Raw genomic sequence first — 15,855 nt, forward strand, 5'->3', positions numbered from 1 at the left:
GTGTTGCCATATATTTTTTTTTTCCGGATTAATATGATTTTCAAGCGAGTTTGCGCGGATATCTATCATAGAATAATTTAACCCAATAGCTTAAACTATCAAATAAAATTTCAATATATAATTTATATTATTATCTAACACACCCCCTCAACTGAAAGTTTTTTAAACTTGAAACTTGTACAAATCTGCATTACCTTGTGTTTTAATTTTTATCAAATAAGTAGATATGGTGAGATTTGAACTCATGCCCGCTTGATCATCAAAGCTTGGATACCATGTCAAAGAATCATCTCAACCCAATAGTTTAAGCTTCTAGGTGAGGTTTTAAAATATGATTTATATTATTATCTAACAACCTCGACTAATCATACGAGCCCTGAAGTTTGTGGGACTCGAACTGATGATTTTTAGAGAGCAAACTCAGAATCTAACCAGATGAGTTATACTTCTCAAAATTAAAAAATTAAAATACCTTGATGTAACGAAAAAATAACTTATTTGTCATTAGTTGAATTTATAGCTATATCTGAGATTTTACCAATTCTGCAAACTACATTGCTCTTGTTGCTTACTATATTTAAGGATTTGAGACGCGGTGGACCGTGGAGAAAGAGTGCACGGCTCGCAAGAGACATGTTTTTTTGTTAAAAAGATGTGATATACGCGTGAAATTTGGTTCGGGATCCTCTCGGAAAATGATCTTGGTTGTTGAGTTGTCAGTTTTACCTCGATGTCAACGAGTCGTTACCTTTTATCCTTCCAAAATAATACTGTTTTATTTGTTTTTTTAAATAAAAATTTCCATTATATTAATTTGATGAAGTTTGGATGGGCAACAATCTCGTGTTTGTGAACGTCGTAACAATTATATTTTAATATATTTTTTATTTAAAATAATATATTTTTTATTTTAATATATTTTTTTATTTAAAAAAACCGCCCTCGGATGACGGGGTCTTCTGAAGAGTTTGGCATTTGGTTGCGTGGTTTGGGTACAATTTATATTTGGAATTGTGTGTACCTTAAAAGACATATATTAAATTAATATTTTTTAAATATCTTTTATATTTTTAATATGATAATATAAAAAAAAAATTAATATATTTTTTTTATAAAAAAATACTTTATTCCACAGTACCAGACATTTAGCACGCAAGGACAAGGCTATCAACACGGTTACAGAACTATAGGCTTTGCACCTGGGCATTGTCTTTCAATCGATTTGCCACGTGATCCTTTGCATATTATTAATCTTTCATACTAATATTAGAAATACTGAGATTATTAGAAATCCCCCCTCTTTTTTATGTCATTCTCCTTCTCCTTCTTTTTTTCAATTTCATTTTTAACATTAATTATTTTAGTTATCTTTAAATCAACTAAATTATATTATAATAAATCATATATAATTTAATTTTAAACTTGAGTTAAGCAATAAATTAAACCAGAAAATTTTTAAATAACAAGTCCAAATAATCCATAAATTAACATAACAATCCAATAACTCACACCCTTAGCTAAATCAAACCACAACAAAACCTAACAATTATAGCTACATAGAGTCTGGGATCAAGGGATTTGCTCCTCTGTAGTTTCAGGTTCGAATTCTGTGCTTATTAATATGATGGTCACTGAAGGTTTATGTAGTCGTTAATTTCAAGGCTCGTAAGATTAGTTAAGATACACGTATATTTACCCAAACATTATGGTAATAAAAAAAAATTATGGCTACAACACCAGAGTCCACAAATGTTACTGGATTTTGATTTAATATATTATTCTATTTAAATTTAATGATTCAACTGTCATCGTCTACGGATGCTATTGTTTCAAATTTTAAATTATAGCAAGGCTATTGAAAAGAAATTGAAAAAAAAAGCTAAACAACAGATTTTTGTTTTACCGAAGCAGATATTAAAATGTTCTCCAACAAATAAGATTTTTTTTCTTTTGATGACGATATATTATTGAAGATTTTTCCAGCTCCATTATATTGAATTAGTCAATAGGAAAACTTTACTGCTATCCACGGTGGCGATTGCATGTTGGAAGGAACTCTACATGGAATTTGACAAGGGGGGTTTTTCCACAGCCACACCTCTGATCTTGCAATAATTCCTCCCAATACATTGTAATGACTTTCAAGTTATTCTACAGTAACTTATTGGTGTCTTTTGAAGGTGGTGCCTCCACTTCTTCTCTTTTCCCATGTAATTTTTTTTTTCATCCCCTTCATTTCACCCCTTTTTTCTTCAATCATGTTATTGAATTTTTTTTATTAATTATTCAAGTTATTTTAGACCCGTTAAACTAACTAGATCATGTTAAATATTTTCTATATAATTTAATTTTAAATCCAGATAAAATAAAAACTTCAATAGAGAGATTTTAATATTGACATGCTAAATTTTAAAATTAACATATCAATCCAATTTTAATAATAATATCACATAATTTTCTATAAATAATATTTTTTTTAAATACTTTTAAAATACAAAAACAAACAAGTTTTAAAAACTAGATTGGGATTAAACAGCTAAGTCAACCGAATGTATATATCTCCTACAAGGAAAAGTCGTACATGCATGCATATGCTACTTAAATCATCCTTGTGAAGTGAAAATACCAATGACTTTATCATCCATACTCGCTAATAATCCTTAATTTCAAACACTTATCCCTTAACTAGACTTTGAAGCAGGAGGTGGCAAAGGAAAGAATTGATACGTTTGTCACTCTCTCAATGCAAGTTGGCAGACACCACGAGCCTTAGGGTAATATATAAATTTACAATATCTATCAAAAACTCTCTTTGTTCATTTTTTTTCACCTCTACTACTATCTCTTGATGCCCACACCCGTTTCATTTCAGGCTCGTGCATATTCCTTCTTTTATTCACCTAATCATTCCAGAGTTTCTATCAAACTAAATCTTTATTTAATAATACGAATGAATTTATTTTTTAAAATATTTTTCAAACTATTTTTTACCTAAAAAATCATTAATTTAATGATTTTCAGGTGTTTTTTTTATTTTAACTTGCTAATGACATGAATAAAAAAATCTAAATAAATTATTGTAATATATTTTTGATTAAAAAATATTTTTATAAAAACACTATACATCGCATAACAATACAAGCACTAAAAAAATTGTCTCGTACCATTATTCTTCGAACCCGTTTGGCTACGCGGCTGCAACTGTATTTTAATTAAAATGTTGTTTGCAGCCGTTTGGTAAAGAAAAATACACGGTTTACTGTGTTTGGGCCCTACATGTTTTTGTGTACGAGACGCAGGAAAAGAAAAAGCAGCAAAATGCTGCTTGTTGCTCATTGTGCATGCTAATTGCACTGTTCACTGAACAATGCAATTAGCATGAACAGTGTATGTTCATGTGAACAATGCAATTTACTTAGACTGTTCACGTGAACTTTTTTTTTATTTTTTAGTGTGTTAATTTTTTTAACAGTTTTTTTTTTAAAAAACTAATTTAAAGTGAATTAAATTCCCTTGCACTGTGATGCGAACAATATTTTTTTTCCCGAAAAAGTAGTATAGAGTGAATTAAATTCACTCGCACTGTAATATCAATTTTATACATGATAATATTTTATCTACGCTAAAAAAATTATGAAAATTGTAGTTCTTATCGGATGAATTTTGTACGTAAAAGAATTATAAATAGTTTAATGGAATAATAAAAAATATTTTATATAAAATATTTTTTATTTCATGATGTAATAGGAGTAATTAATTCTACAATATTTAAATTTAAAATCATCAATATTAATATATATATTTTAAAATTATTTTATAACCTCAATTTTAAAAATATTCTTAACCAAACACATTAAACTACTTTTTCTTCAGCCTTAATTTCAATCACAGTTTTTACAAAACATCTATTTTTTCAAACCAACCTTAACTAAAAATACTTTTTAAAAAACAATTTTTTTCAAACCACAGCCACACCAGCTACCACAATACCAAACACTCTCATTCTCCACCTCAATTTAACCTCTGTTTCTTCATCATCTCCACCTCAATTTAACCTATATGAAAGCTATCTCATCATAATATTTTTTTCCAACCTCGTCATTAGCTAGACTTTCTTCAACTTGCACTTGATGGTCCTTCGTGTCGTGTTTACCAATACGAGGAGTGGGAAACGCAATGAAGGAGAATAAAATAAGTGACAAAACAGCAATGTCCTTGGCCCTGGAAAACATGACTTTCATTCTTCTGACTTTTTTATTATATATTTTAAAAGTTTGTGAGCGTAGTTCATATCCCAAAATAATAAAATAAAGAAAAAAAAAAAAAAACTTGCTAGAAGGCCAGCAGGAAATCCCTGCCAACAAAGTTCATTCAAGCGCATCTTCCTTGGGTACTTGAAAAATTCCAGTACATGGAAAACCTATATCTAGTTAAATCATAAACCACATGAATTAATATAGTTTAGCAGGACAACATCACGGGCGACACAAGGGTTACCCCTCACCCTCTCTCTTTCTGATCTAGAAGATAGCTTTTCAGTAATAAAATTCATGACCATGACTTGTCGGCTAAGACAATTCCTTTTGAAAAGTCTATTATGTTCAAATGTGAACGCATATCTTCAACAAGCTAGTTTAATTTTTAAAAGGAATTTATGTCTTTGTATTTTTTTTTAATTTAATTGCAATTTAATTTCAAAGCAATGACAACTCTTGACTGGTCAAGGGAAAAAAATATACAAAAACCAATCTAATTGTGTGTGTGTGTGTGTTCAGGAGGGTGGGAGGACATGGATTGTCAAGAAAAATAACAAACCTCAAAAATACCATGTGGACGAGTAATTTGTTTATACCGATTATATCCTTGAATTTTTAAAAACTCTTAATTAAGAATTTCTGTTCATGTTTAAGATGTTCTGTCCACGTTTGCATTCACGTTATACTGGGAAACGATGTCTTTTTATAAGATTTAATGTTTTTTAATGATTCAAACAAAAGTTCTTGATTGAAAAATCAACATAGTTAAGTAGTAAAATTGACAATACTCCGATAATTAGATGGTGTATTTGATATTTTCTAATTTAATTAAATTAATGATTGCGTATTTTTGTAGCCTAAATTTTGACATGGCCAGATGTTAATAATAGCTCGCGAGTGAAAAGTGCCATTGCCCCTAACGGTATTAATTAATTAATATTCAGGGCCACGCAGCTATGGAAACAAAGGAGTTATCGTGCTGAAGTGGCAATATGTAGTTGAGCGGTCGTGCTCCTTGCATGGGCATGGCTCAATTATGCACTCAAATTAGCACCTAGCAAAACTCAATCCAATTGCGGCAAGAGGCGTTGCCTACCTCACACGCAAACTGGGATGCTCAACGCACCAGGAACCAGAACTCAATTATATATAATAAATATGTGTTGTTTTTGTGATTTTTTTAATTTCCTGTGAATATTTATAGTAAAGTTAGTTAATGTAAAGTATTTAATTAATAATTGAATGTTGACCATAAAATATCTTCACCTCATAATACATATCATTAAATATTTTATGAATAATTATTCACTAACACTATTATCTAATTATTTTAATCATCATCATCATCATGAATAATTATTTTAGGAACTAAATGCATGACTTTTATGAAAAAATAAAAAATTTAAGGACTAGAATTAGAATTTTAAAAAACTTCAAAGACAAAATTCATATATATACTATATAGTGCTATAAATATGGTAAATTGCGGCAAACAGTTGATGATGGCCCACGGCGTCAGGAATTTTTATGCATCTTCATGAACTTGGACCACCTATAGCGCACCTTTCTACTTTTCATGACAAGAGAGCATCTGAACAAAAAGAGGATTGATTATTTTTTAAAGCATTTTTTATTAAAAATATATTAAAATAATATTTTTGATGTTAATATATAGAAAAATTTTAAAATAAAATAATTTTTTTAAAATTGTTTTTAAGAAAAAAATAAATTAAATCTCAAGTCGATAAAGTCATTGGATGCCAAGTTTTTTCTACCTTTTCAAACTAAAATAGTAAATTTCCTAGTTAATATTAACTATTAGACCGGTTCAGGTTTTAAAAGAATAGTATTAACTTTTTATTATAATTTAAAACAAAACCTATATACTTTTTTATTAGCAAATAGTCTTGGAGACAATTCCACAAAAACAGGGAGGAGATAGAAGGAGGAGGCATAACCCACCCTTCAATTCACAACAATTTTTCTTTGCGCAAGAAAGGGCACATGCAAAATATTCTTTCACGCACGACAGGGATATTTAAACAGCAACATCACGCGCTAATCACACATGATTTTTATACCGCATCAACAGGCATCCTCTTTCGGCCGATAACCTAACCACAAGGGCGCACGTTAGCCCAGAGTCAGCAAACACAAAGCTCATTTGCAAGCTACCTAATAAAACCAACCCTTCTCCTGTCATTAAAATTAAACAAAGAAGACAACAATCATTACTTACATTAATTCGTCATAATCAAGTCCCGATCCACTCTCACCACTCTCACCACCGCCCTCCACCTCGGCAGGAAGCGCACGATAGCACTGACTCATCACCGCCCTTCGTGATCACAGCGATCTATCGATGGATGTAATGCAATAAAGAAGAATTTGAGAGAGAAATTAGTGGATATTATGGTGGGATGAGGAGGAGGAGGAAATGGCAAGAGGAGTGAAATGGGGATGTTCGTATAAGAGAAGCACACTCATTGTTTGTTCTATTAACATTGTTGTTGCTCTCTATGTTCTTCGGTCTCTCTATGCTTCCCTTTATCTTTACTCCAATAGTGATTTTAACAAAGGTAAATAAATCTTCTTCTTTTTTTTTTTTTTTAATTTGAATTTTGGAGATATGTACATGTGCATATTTTTTTTTGGTGTGTTGTAGTTGTAAAGTATACGCCAGATCAGGTTAGGAAAATGGAGGAATCAATTCGGATTCGAAGAGCGAAAGAACCTTTAGAGCTTGTTAAAATTGTAAGCATTTTTATTTTGGGTTTTTAGTTATTGTGTGATTAATTTGAGGTTTAGATTCCTTAATTCGATGTTGGAAGTTTAATTTAATGAAGTTTTTTTTTGGTTGAGAAAAGGTGAAGGAACTCAAGGAGGAGTTTAACAGAGGAGAAATGGTGGCTGGATTACCAAAAGAGGTTACGGGCAGGATAACTGATGAGATTCTGCAGAGATTGAGAAGCTTGAATGCAAATGCTAATATCAGTGAGCAGAGAGGTAGGTTTATCTTTCAATTCTGTGTCGTTTCGTTATACAATTGCCTATGTTATGACAGATTGGTTAATGCAATTAGGATAGGCATGGACACTTGGTTTGTTGGGTTCTTGAATGCTCAGCTGATTTAGTATATTATTCATCAAAGAACAGCTTATTTGGTATAATGCGTGGGAGGCGTAGAGAAATAGAAAACATTCTTCTTCTTTTTCTGTGTTCGCTCGCTGGATTAGTGAACGATAAAGTGTGGTGTTTCATCTTTGTTGTTTGCTCTTTCTATACATGTTATGCTTGACTGCATTATGTATAACTGAGCCAAAGATGAGCGATGTAATATATTGAACCTTAGTTTTTGTCAGGGGCCTATGCCCCCCTACCCTATATTTGTATCACATGCTGGAAAACGAACGAGAGCAGGTATTCCTTTTTCTTTAATAGGATGCCTTTTTTGATTTTGATTTCAAGCACATTCTATTACTGTTGTATAAGGAGTGTAGAATTCAATGGAATTCATTATCACCACCATACACACACACACACACGCACGCACGCGCACACATCGAATTATCTGGTTTTGTTTTATTATAAAGTGCTTAAACATGGATGGGTTATGGCTTTAAACACCATCTCCTCCATCAATTACAACATGCTTTTTTCCATTTTCTTGCCATATCTACCTCCAACTCTGCTCTACATGTTATGAAGTCACAGCTACATTTGTTTGCTTTCATGACACATTGCAATTTCCCCCCCTTTTGTACTAATATCAACATCACCAGCACCTGATGCTTATGCCACACTCACCTTCGTGCAATGAATCCACCACCTCTATCATTAGCTCCATGCCACTACTGACATTTTTACTGATTGTGATCTCATACTTGTCATCATAATTTGTGCTACCATAGCTTTTCCATGTCGCATGTCTCACCATTGCAAGCTTTATGACCTCTATTTGCATTATTACCATGCTGTGATTTGTGGCCTTGGTTTTGCTATCACCAGCATCCTCTTATAGCTCTTTTTTTTCCTACTTCAGCCCCAAACTACTATGTTGTGAATGCTTACAGAAATTGTGGCAAATTTGTTTCATGTGGCTGTCAAATAGCCAACTGGAAAAGTAAACACCTTCTCATAAAATGCTGTACATTGTTTGTTAGCTATAAAATTTTCATAATCAATCAGATATTGCTTGGTATGAAATTAAACTGAACATCCGATTCATTTTTATTTATTTCAAAAAAAAAATTGATAATGCATTGAGATTGTGGTATTTTAGTGCTGATGTTATGCTTTGAATCTTGTTCTCAAGGTTCTGTTTGCAACCTTGCTCATCATGCACTATATGATTTCATGTATAAAGAAAGAAGGAATCTATAATGGAGCTGCATGATATTTGTGGGGATAGTCTGTTATACCTCCTTTTATTTTATCACATTCATGGTTAGCTTGGAAATTTGATTAAAAGAGAGAAGCTTTTTCAGAAGCTACTATGTGGAATTTCCATTTTGTTAACTGATATTATTTGACAGAGAGCATCTTTGGCATGGAAAATTTCAGCCATTCTTTGTTCTGAAAGCTGTGAAATTTTCCTTCTATTTCCTAATCTATGCCATATTTAATCTCCCCATCTTAGAATTTATCTAAAAGCATTCTTTGGAAGTTGACAAATATTTTCACTGATGAACACTTGTCTACCCTTGATATGGTGACCTCCTACCTCAGGAAGGTCTAAGTGTACTGTCTGGGTTATTTTGGACTGACATCATCTTCTTGAACAGTTACTAATTTACTCAGCTGATAACATCCCAGTCCTGGTTGTTTGAGAATTTGATTACTGCTTTTTAATTGTATTTCTGGTCTCATTTTCAACATTTCACAATTTTTAGCACATTAAAGGTATGATCTCCAGAAAGTGATTGCTTTCTTGTCTACCATAGGGTCATCTAAGCAATGTAAAAGGATATGAATAGGCCATTTAACATGGTAGCTATGACTTTTGACCTTGTGTACATTGATATCTTGCCACTTATCTTTGTTCTGCTCTTCTTTTGATAAACAGATGCCATTGAAAGCTGGCGCAAAGAAAAACTGCAAGAGGTCAAACAGTTGGTCCATGGAACAGGGGGGCTGAACTCATCTATTCTGAAACAGGAAGCTGGTATGCTTTTGTCCTTGGAAGGGTGTGGTTTTATAGCAGTTAAATTTCTCTGATGCCCTCAAGGACCATTCATATTTTTTTCTGTAGGAAGCACTATGAATGCTTGTTTTCCAGATCCTTCTCCTTTCTCTTATGACTGAATGTTCTGTAGGTATGCTAGAAAGAGCCTTGGAGTCTGATTGGGCTGTGCTGTCAGAAAACATTGGCCTTTGGGTACCTGCTGAAATAATTCACCAGGAACACAATGATAAGCCTGAGGGTGAAGAAGATCCTGGTAATTAAACTGAGGTTTCTTTGGGTAAAAAAATTATAATTTAATGTTGCTAGTGTCTCCTCCAGAGCAGAAACAAGTTTATAGGAACCTGCAATCAATTTGAACCCACTTCTGATATCAGCTACCACCCCAACTCTCCTTTTACTTGAAATAAGAAAACATGATGAAGTTCATCCCCCATTTAGGCATTTACTGATGAAACAAGTTTATGTATGCTTGTCTATTTATTTATTTTACAGAGGAAGAGGTTCTACCTGGCAGGCCGTTGTCACCTGAATGCCATGCTGAGCTTCATACTGATTATGGTGGTGTTGCTGTTAGATGGGGCCTTACCCACCATAAGGAAAGTGCAGCTGACTGCTGTCAAGCTTGCTTAGATCAGGCAAAATATGCTAAGCCTGGTGAAAAGAAATGCAACATTTGGGTCTATTGCCCATCAGAGACGGGGTGCTATTCACCAGATATCTATCAACATAAAAATCAGGAGTGCTGGCTAAAACATGTAAGAATTAGCTTACTGTTTCATTATGAGCCAATTTTCATCAGGATTCTAACCAATCTAATGATGACGTTTTATTTTATCAAATTGCAGGCCGAAAAGCCTAAACTGAATTTCAAGGATAAGTATTCTGACTCATTTAGAGATTCCCACCCAAATGCGCCATTGATTGTTCCCTGGGTTTCTGGTGTTGTTAGTGCTTGATTGGATGTTACAACCCAAATAGGTCGATGTTAAACTGCTTGAGCTGCAGTCTATCGTCCTGTCACAGCTCCAAAAAGATGTGAAGCTGCCACTGCTGATACCTTTGATTAGGCACTCCTTACACCCAGATCTGGTGAATTTTGATTTTATTTCTTCTTTTTTTTTTGGAAAAGAGAAAATGGCGAGGATCATGATCCTTGGTTTAAATGCCAGAACCATTTTGTAACACGGGGTGCCATGGTCCTGGCGCAGATGATTTGAAAGCTGGGATCTGGTGCCCGGGCAAGGCAGCCTCTTTTACAGTTAGACATCAAGAACTTCCACTTTGGATATTAGCCTTAGAAGATTGGTTCGGTTGTTTGTAAAAGGGATGGAAAAATTGAGTTATTGAAATGGGATATGCGAATTTGCAACTCATCGCGTGCTATTGGATGAGCCTCTTGTACACGTATCCCTGCTTCTTTTAGTCACCTATGGCCTAACTGGCTAACTTTAACGGGGGGTTCTGGATTGGACGTGAAGTGCAGTGCACCTTGCCATCTTCTTGGTTTATAGTTGCGAATCATTTCATGCTGTCCAACTCACAGGGCCCTACCTTACCTTGGAGCGAATTTTAAAAGAACCTATAAATTTTAATATTTTTGTAATTAAAATTTCAAGAGTTTTCGGTGGGACCTGAATAAAATTACTAGCAGGTTCCATAGATTTAGTAGTTGTGATTCTTAAACTAGTAATTTGCAGGTTACATGGATTTAATAGTTGTTGAATTTAGGGAAAGATCTCCTGGTCAATACTAAAAAAATAAAATAAAATAATATAACCTTTTTTTTAATTAAAAATAAATGTCCCAATAACCAAGTTGTTTTCTTGGGGCAGTCCTTACCGAGGAAATGTAATACTCAAGAGCATCAAATTGTCGGGCCGAGCTCAAGTCGGATTAGCCCACATGGAATAAACCAATCAAACAAAACAATAAATAAACCGGCCCAGCCCATTATAAATCTCCCGGATTCCCACCGCGATATCCGCACTATGGAAAACGAAATCGCCTACTCGAAAACGACGTCGTGCTTCAAACCACTCATGTGCAAATATGGAGGCAACGAAGAAGAAGCAATCCAATCTGTGACGATTAGCGGCGGCCAGGGTTTTGAAATCAAATCAGAGCATAACAAATTGGTACGGTTTCTTTCTCCACTTTGCCTTCTCTCATGATCTGTATCTTTTATTTCTACATTCTAGGGTTTTTCATTTTCCCTTCAATTTATATTTCCGATCGTTTAATTAATTGAATCTCTTGTTTTTTTTTTTTTTGTTAATCTTAATTACCGAAAAATAACTAGAAGATCGAAGGTTAGGAATTCAAGCATGTTGCTGTTTTAGTAGTAGACTTGACTATTTTTTTAAAAAAAATCTGCAGGGAGCAAGGTCTTTTGTTTCTGTTTTTGAAACCAGAGAGTGTTCAACTTGAATTCAATAGATATATAAGTTGAATTCATATGTTTAGAAAAAAATAAATTAAATTCATTTTATTTCTTATATTTTCATCACCACCTTCATTTCCATCAAAGATCTCTAAAAAATATTTATTTTGGGGACACTAGTTTTAATATTAATTTCTCCTGCTTAGTTTAGTGCAGTAAATCAGAGTGTTTGGCCTGTGATTTACTTTTGTATTATTCTTAGATACTGAATTCCATTTGAAATTCAATTCTTGACATTCGAAATGGTTGCAAACATGAGATTTCATTAAAGCCGTTGAATTGAATTGAATTCAGAAGATTCAAACAACATGTTACTAACCGCTACTTTGGAAACTAGAGGATTGAATTCTTAAAGTAAGATGCTCTATTACTAACAGAGGAGGCTTTATTTATTAGATCCATATACTGCCTCCCAATTTTTTCCATAATAATGTTGAGATTACCAACAAATTTGCTAATGTTATGCATTTTGGTGTTTTTTCTTTGCATTGGATCTCAATAGATGACTCGGGCTAAATCATCTTTGCAGCTTGTAGCGTTTCGGATCGCGTAAATAGCAGTATTGAACCATGCTTCATTGGAAGAATTCAATCCGAGAAACCTACTATGATGTTTTGTCTGTAAAAGAAGATGCTAGTTATGTAGAAATCCGGACAAGCTACCGATCTGCCATACTCAATTATCATCCTGATAAATTGCAAAATACACGTCAGGCGTCTGATCCTGAAGATGAATCGGATGATAGATTTATGAAGGTGCAGAAGGCTTGGGAAATCCTTGGGAACTCCATGTCTCGTGCAGTTTATGATAGCAAGCTGCGAGCTTTGAGGCAAGACACTGAAGTTTCAGAAGATATCAGTTTAGAGGAAATGATGGTTGAAGACAACGGAGAAATCTTTGAGATGTTTTACCAGTGCCAATGTGGTGATTATTTTTCCATTGATTCATCGGAGTTTGAGAAAATGGGATACACGTTATCGAGGGATGAGTGCCATATATCAATCCAGAAACCCGATGCTTTGCCAGCATCAGTTGTTCTTCCTTGTGGTTCTTGTTCACTACAAGTTCGTCTTTTGATTAATGCAGACATTAAGGTACCGATCGGTGATAATTTGTAATGTATCTCGCAGTATATTTTCTTTGGCTGATGGTTCTTCCCTTAGTCTGATTTTGCATGATTGTTGCAAGAAACACGGGAAGATTCAGATCAGCTCGATGATATTCCTCCATTTTTGTTCCCTTGTAAGCTAAATGCTCGAGAAGGAAAGAATGTGCGAGTGACGAAGTGGACATTTACAGACAGGAACGTGGTCATGTTTGTTAACTGAGAATTTAAAGTGGATGTTCTGCAGCATGCTAATGTCACCTCCTGATACCACCAAGTAAGGGTGAAAATTGAGAAGGAACTAATTTACGAGAAGTGTTTAGAAATAGAGTAATGATTCGATTTTTTTTTTTTAAATGAAGTCAAGAAAAAGAAAATCTGGATGTGATATTTTTCTATCTAGAAAATTGAAAAATTAGTATTTTAGTTTCTAAAATTTGTATTGAGTTTAAAAAAATATTTGAGAGTTTTTCTATAAGTTTTTCAAGAGTATAGTTTTGTTATCTACAAGTAATTTTTAGCTAGATGAAAGAATAAAATTATTTTTTTTGTATCTTCATATTTAGTTAATGTCACAAATTTAATTTTTGCCATGAATTGAAAATATATATTTTTCTTATTTAATAAAATGAATTTTTCTTAATTTAAATAAAATAAAATAAATATTCTATAATTAGATCATCACCAATATAAAATATTAAGATAACTATTATAAATTACGGTTTTGATTTTTTATAAAAAAAGGTTTTAATCTTGATGAATTTCTTGTTTTTTCGATGAAAAAAATTGTCTCCGTTCTCAACAAATAAAAAAAATTTCATTTTTTATTAAAAAAAATTAAGAATAGAAAAAAACATTATCACTAAATACACCCTAAAAAACTCCTCCTTTTACTATTGGAGCAGGGAAGTAGAATTTTAAACCAAAACCGAGACAGGACGAGCACCCTCTTTGGATGCTGGCCTTGTGGGCTGTGCTCCACTGTAGGAAGAACAAGGCCTTTTGGGTTGCAATCAGAGAAGGCAATCCATCAAGAAACTCCAATGAAATTACGAAAACATAAAGCCGGCAAGCAATGAAAATTTACAGATTGATTTGATCCAAAATCCATTCGATGGGTTCCGGAGAAGGGAGAACTCACTGGAGCGTTTTTGAGGGAGTGAGAAGCATGGCCTCATCAACCCCAGAAACTCTCATGGCTGAAATCGACACTGCTATCGGCAAATTGGAATACAGCCGTGCCACTGCACTTCTCGACTCTCCATCACCAACACCCACCAACACATCAAAGACTAGCATGAGCTCCGATTCAGGTGCAAATCCTCAATACGATGTCAAAATGGCAGATGGGGCTTACAGGGCAGGCTGTGCATCCTTGGCTGCAGGGAAACTTGATGAGGCTCTTCAATATTTGAACGTCTCTCTCTCGAAATGTCCTCCTGATAAAACCTCTGCTGTTGCCAAGCTTCAGTCTCTTATTTCTCTTACTTCACAGCAACTCCAGAAATTGCCCACTTGACTCTTTCATTTTTGGTATGCTTTACTTCTTTGAATACCCTTTGATTGTGCTACAATTTGATGATCAGTAGTGAAGTATTTTGATAGTCTTGATCTGCAATTCTTCCTTCAATTCTTCTTAATTCATGTTTTTTATTGCTTCAAATATTCTCTCTTAGAGGTCAGCTCAGCTCTTTTGGCCCTATTTTTTTCCTTATATTTATTATTTAGTTTGCAATAAAAGAGATGAAACAAATCACAACATGGGGTCATGCTAAAGCGGTAATTTTAACTTTCGAGTGTCAAAATGATGAGGTTGCATGGCCTTTTTTGGGAGGCCAGTTTGGAACAAAATTGTTCTCGACACTAAAGATTCTGGTTTTGAGGTTAAGGTTGTGTTTACTTTCCTTTAGTTCGAAATAAACTCATAAGAACTAACTATAATAACTTTTGTGGGCATTAGAAACCAATGGGTTTTAAATCATTAGTGCCTATTCACACATGGAAACATTCTCTAACTGCCTTTTCCTTTCTTAACTTGGTATTTGGAGCAGTTGGCTGTCTGAATGCTTTCCCAACTTCTCGTGCAATTATTTGCCTAATCTACTTGTTGATGTGGGAACAAGAGGTAGAGAACAGAGGAAATGGGAGTTGCAGCGAGCCATCAACGTTTCCTATAGTTGAGTGTGATCTTTATCAATGCAGTGTGTGACATGTTCTTCTCACTTGCTCTTAGCTTATTGGTGGTTTTGACGTCAGGATTAGGCATTGAATTAGCTTTGGAATTGTTCTGTATATGGAACTTAAATGAAATGATGGATCCATTTAGCTGTATAGTTTTGTATCGTGATCATGAGTCTATATTATTTAATATTTGTTGTGATGTATCATTTCTAGCAGCTGTCTGTTGTAAAATTCCTTTTTACCCTTGTGTTGAGATATGTATTTTCTACCACCTTCAGTAGAGATGTTTTCATTTGCAATCATCTATATTTGAGTCTATTTCAATGTTTATTTGGCAAGAAGTATTAACTATTCTGACCATTTACCTTCAAGGAACGTGAGCAAGTGAAGGAACTAGTCTTACTGGAACTTTCGGATGTAACCTGAGTTGATTTTTCTGTGAGTGAACAATCATCTATATTTAATCACACCAAAAAGAAAATCATCTCTTCTGTAGGCGTAGGTAGCAACATCAGATGGATTTTCCTTCTATTCACTGCTAAAAGATGGTAAGATGTGCGTTTCGGAGGGTTTGTGTGGAGGTTGAAAGATGACAGTAATCTTTTTTTTTTTTTGGTGGCATCTACCCTAGTTTATACATTTTAGAACTTTGTTTGTCAATTCAAGTGCTTTGCTCTTTCATTGCTTT

General features: G+C 33.7%; 2 protein-coding genes across 3 annotated transcripts; both read left to right on the forward strand.

The window, feature by feature from the left end:
* The first annotated feature begins 6,319 nt into the window (after positions 1-6,319).
* On the forward strand, positions 6,320-10,830 carry LOC18104915 (uncharacterized). Its single transcript, XM_006374901.3, has 7 exons — positions 6,320-6,835; positions 6,922-7,010; positions 7,124-7,262; positions 9,322-9,420; positions 9,572-9,694; positions 9,934-10,196; positions 10,287-10,830. The coding sequence occupies exons 1-7, from the start codon at positions 6,694-6,696 to the stop codon at positions 10,395-10,397; spliced, it is 966 nt and encodes a 321-aa protein (XP_006374963.1). The 5' UTR covers positions 6,320-6,693; the 3' UTR covers positions 10,398-10,830.
* Positions 10,831-11,317: 487 nt separating this feature from the next.
* Positions 11,318-15,469, forward strand: LOC18104917 (uncharacterized). 2 transcript variants are annotated; one of them, XM_052447091.1, is made up of 4 exons: positions 11,318-11,576; positions 12,384-13,263; positions 13,892-14,519; positions 15,038-15,469. In XM_052447091.1, the coding sequence occupies exon 2, from the start codon at positions 12,451-12,453 to the stop codon at positions 12,997-12,999; it is 549 nt and encodes a 182-aa protein (XP_052303051.1). In that variant the 5' UTR covers positions 11,318-11,576; positions 12,384-12,450; the 3' UTR covers positions 13,000-13,263; positions 13,892-14,519; positions 15,038-15,469. The 2 variants fall into 2 exon arrangements, with proteins under 2 accessions (XP_052303051.1, XP_052303050.1); XM_052447090.1 differs by having other exon boundaries at positions 11,341-11,576; positions 12,411-13,263.
* Positions 15,470-15,855: the final 386 nt, after the last annotated feature.

Source organism: Populus trichocarpa, chromosome 14 (assembly GCF_000002775.5).
Source record: "Populus trichocarpa isolate Nisqually-1 chromosome 14, P.trichocarpa_v4.1, whole genome shotgun sequence".
NCBI lineage: Eukaryota > Viridiplantae > Streptophyta > Magnoliopsida > Malpighiales > Salicaceae > Populus > Populus trichocarpa.

Excerpts from the sequence above, each read along its gene's own strand:
- LOC18104915 (XM_006374901.3), top strand. The coding sequence starts at position 6,694 with ATGGCAAGAGGAGTGAAATGGGGATGTTCGTATAAGAGAAGCACACTC. Across the intron at positions 6,836-6,921 it reads CAATAGTGATTTTAACAAAG|TTGTAAAGTATACGCCAGAT; the intron begins GTAAATAAATCT and ends GGTGTGTTGTAG. Across the intron at positions 9,421-9,571 it reads TATTCTGAAACAGGAAGCTG|GTATGCTAGAAAGAGCCTTG; the intron begins GTATGCTTTTGT and ends AATGTTCTGTAG.
- LOC18104917 (XM_052447091.1), top strand. The coding sequence starts at position 12,451 with ATGCTTCATTGGAAGAATTCAATCCGAGAAACCTACTATGATGTTTTG.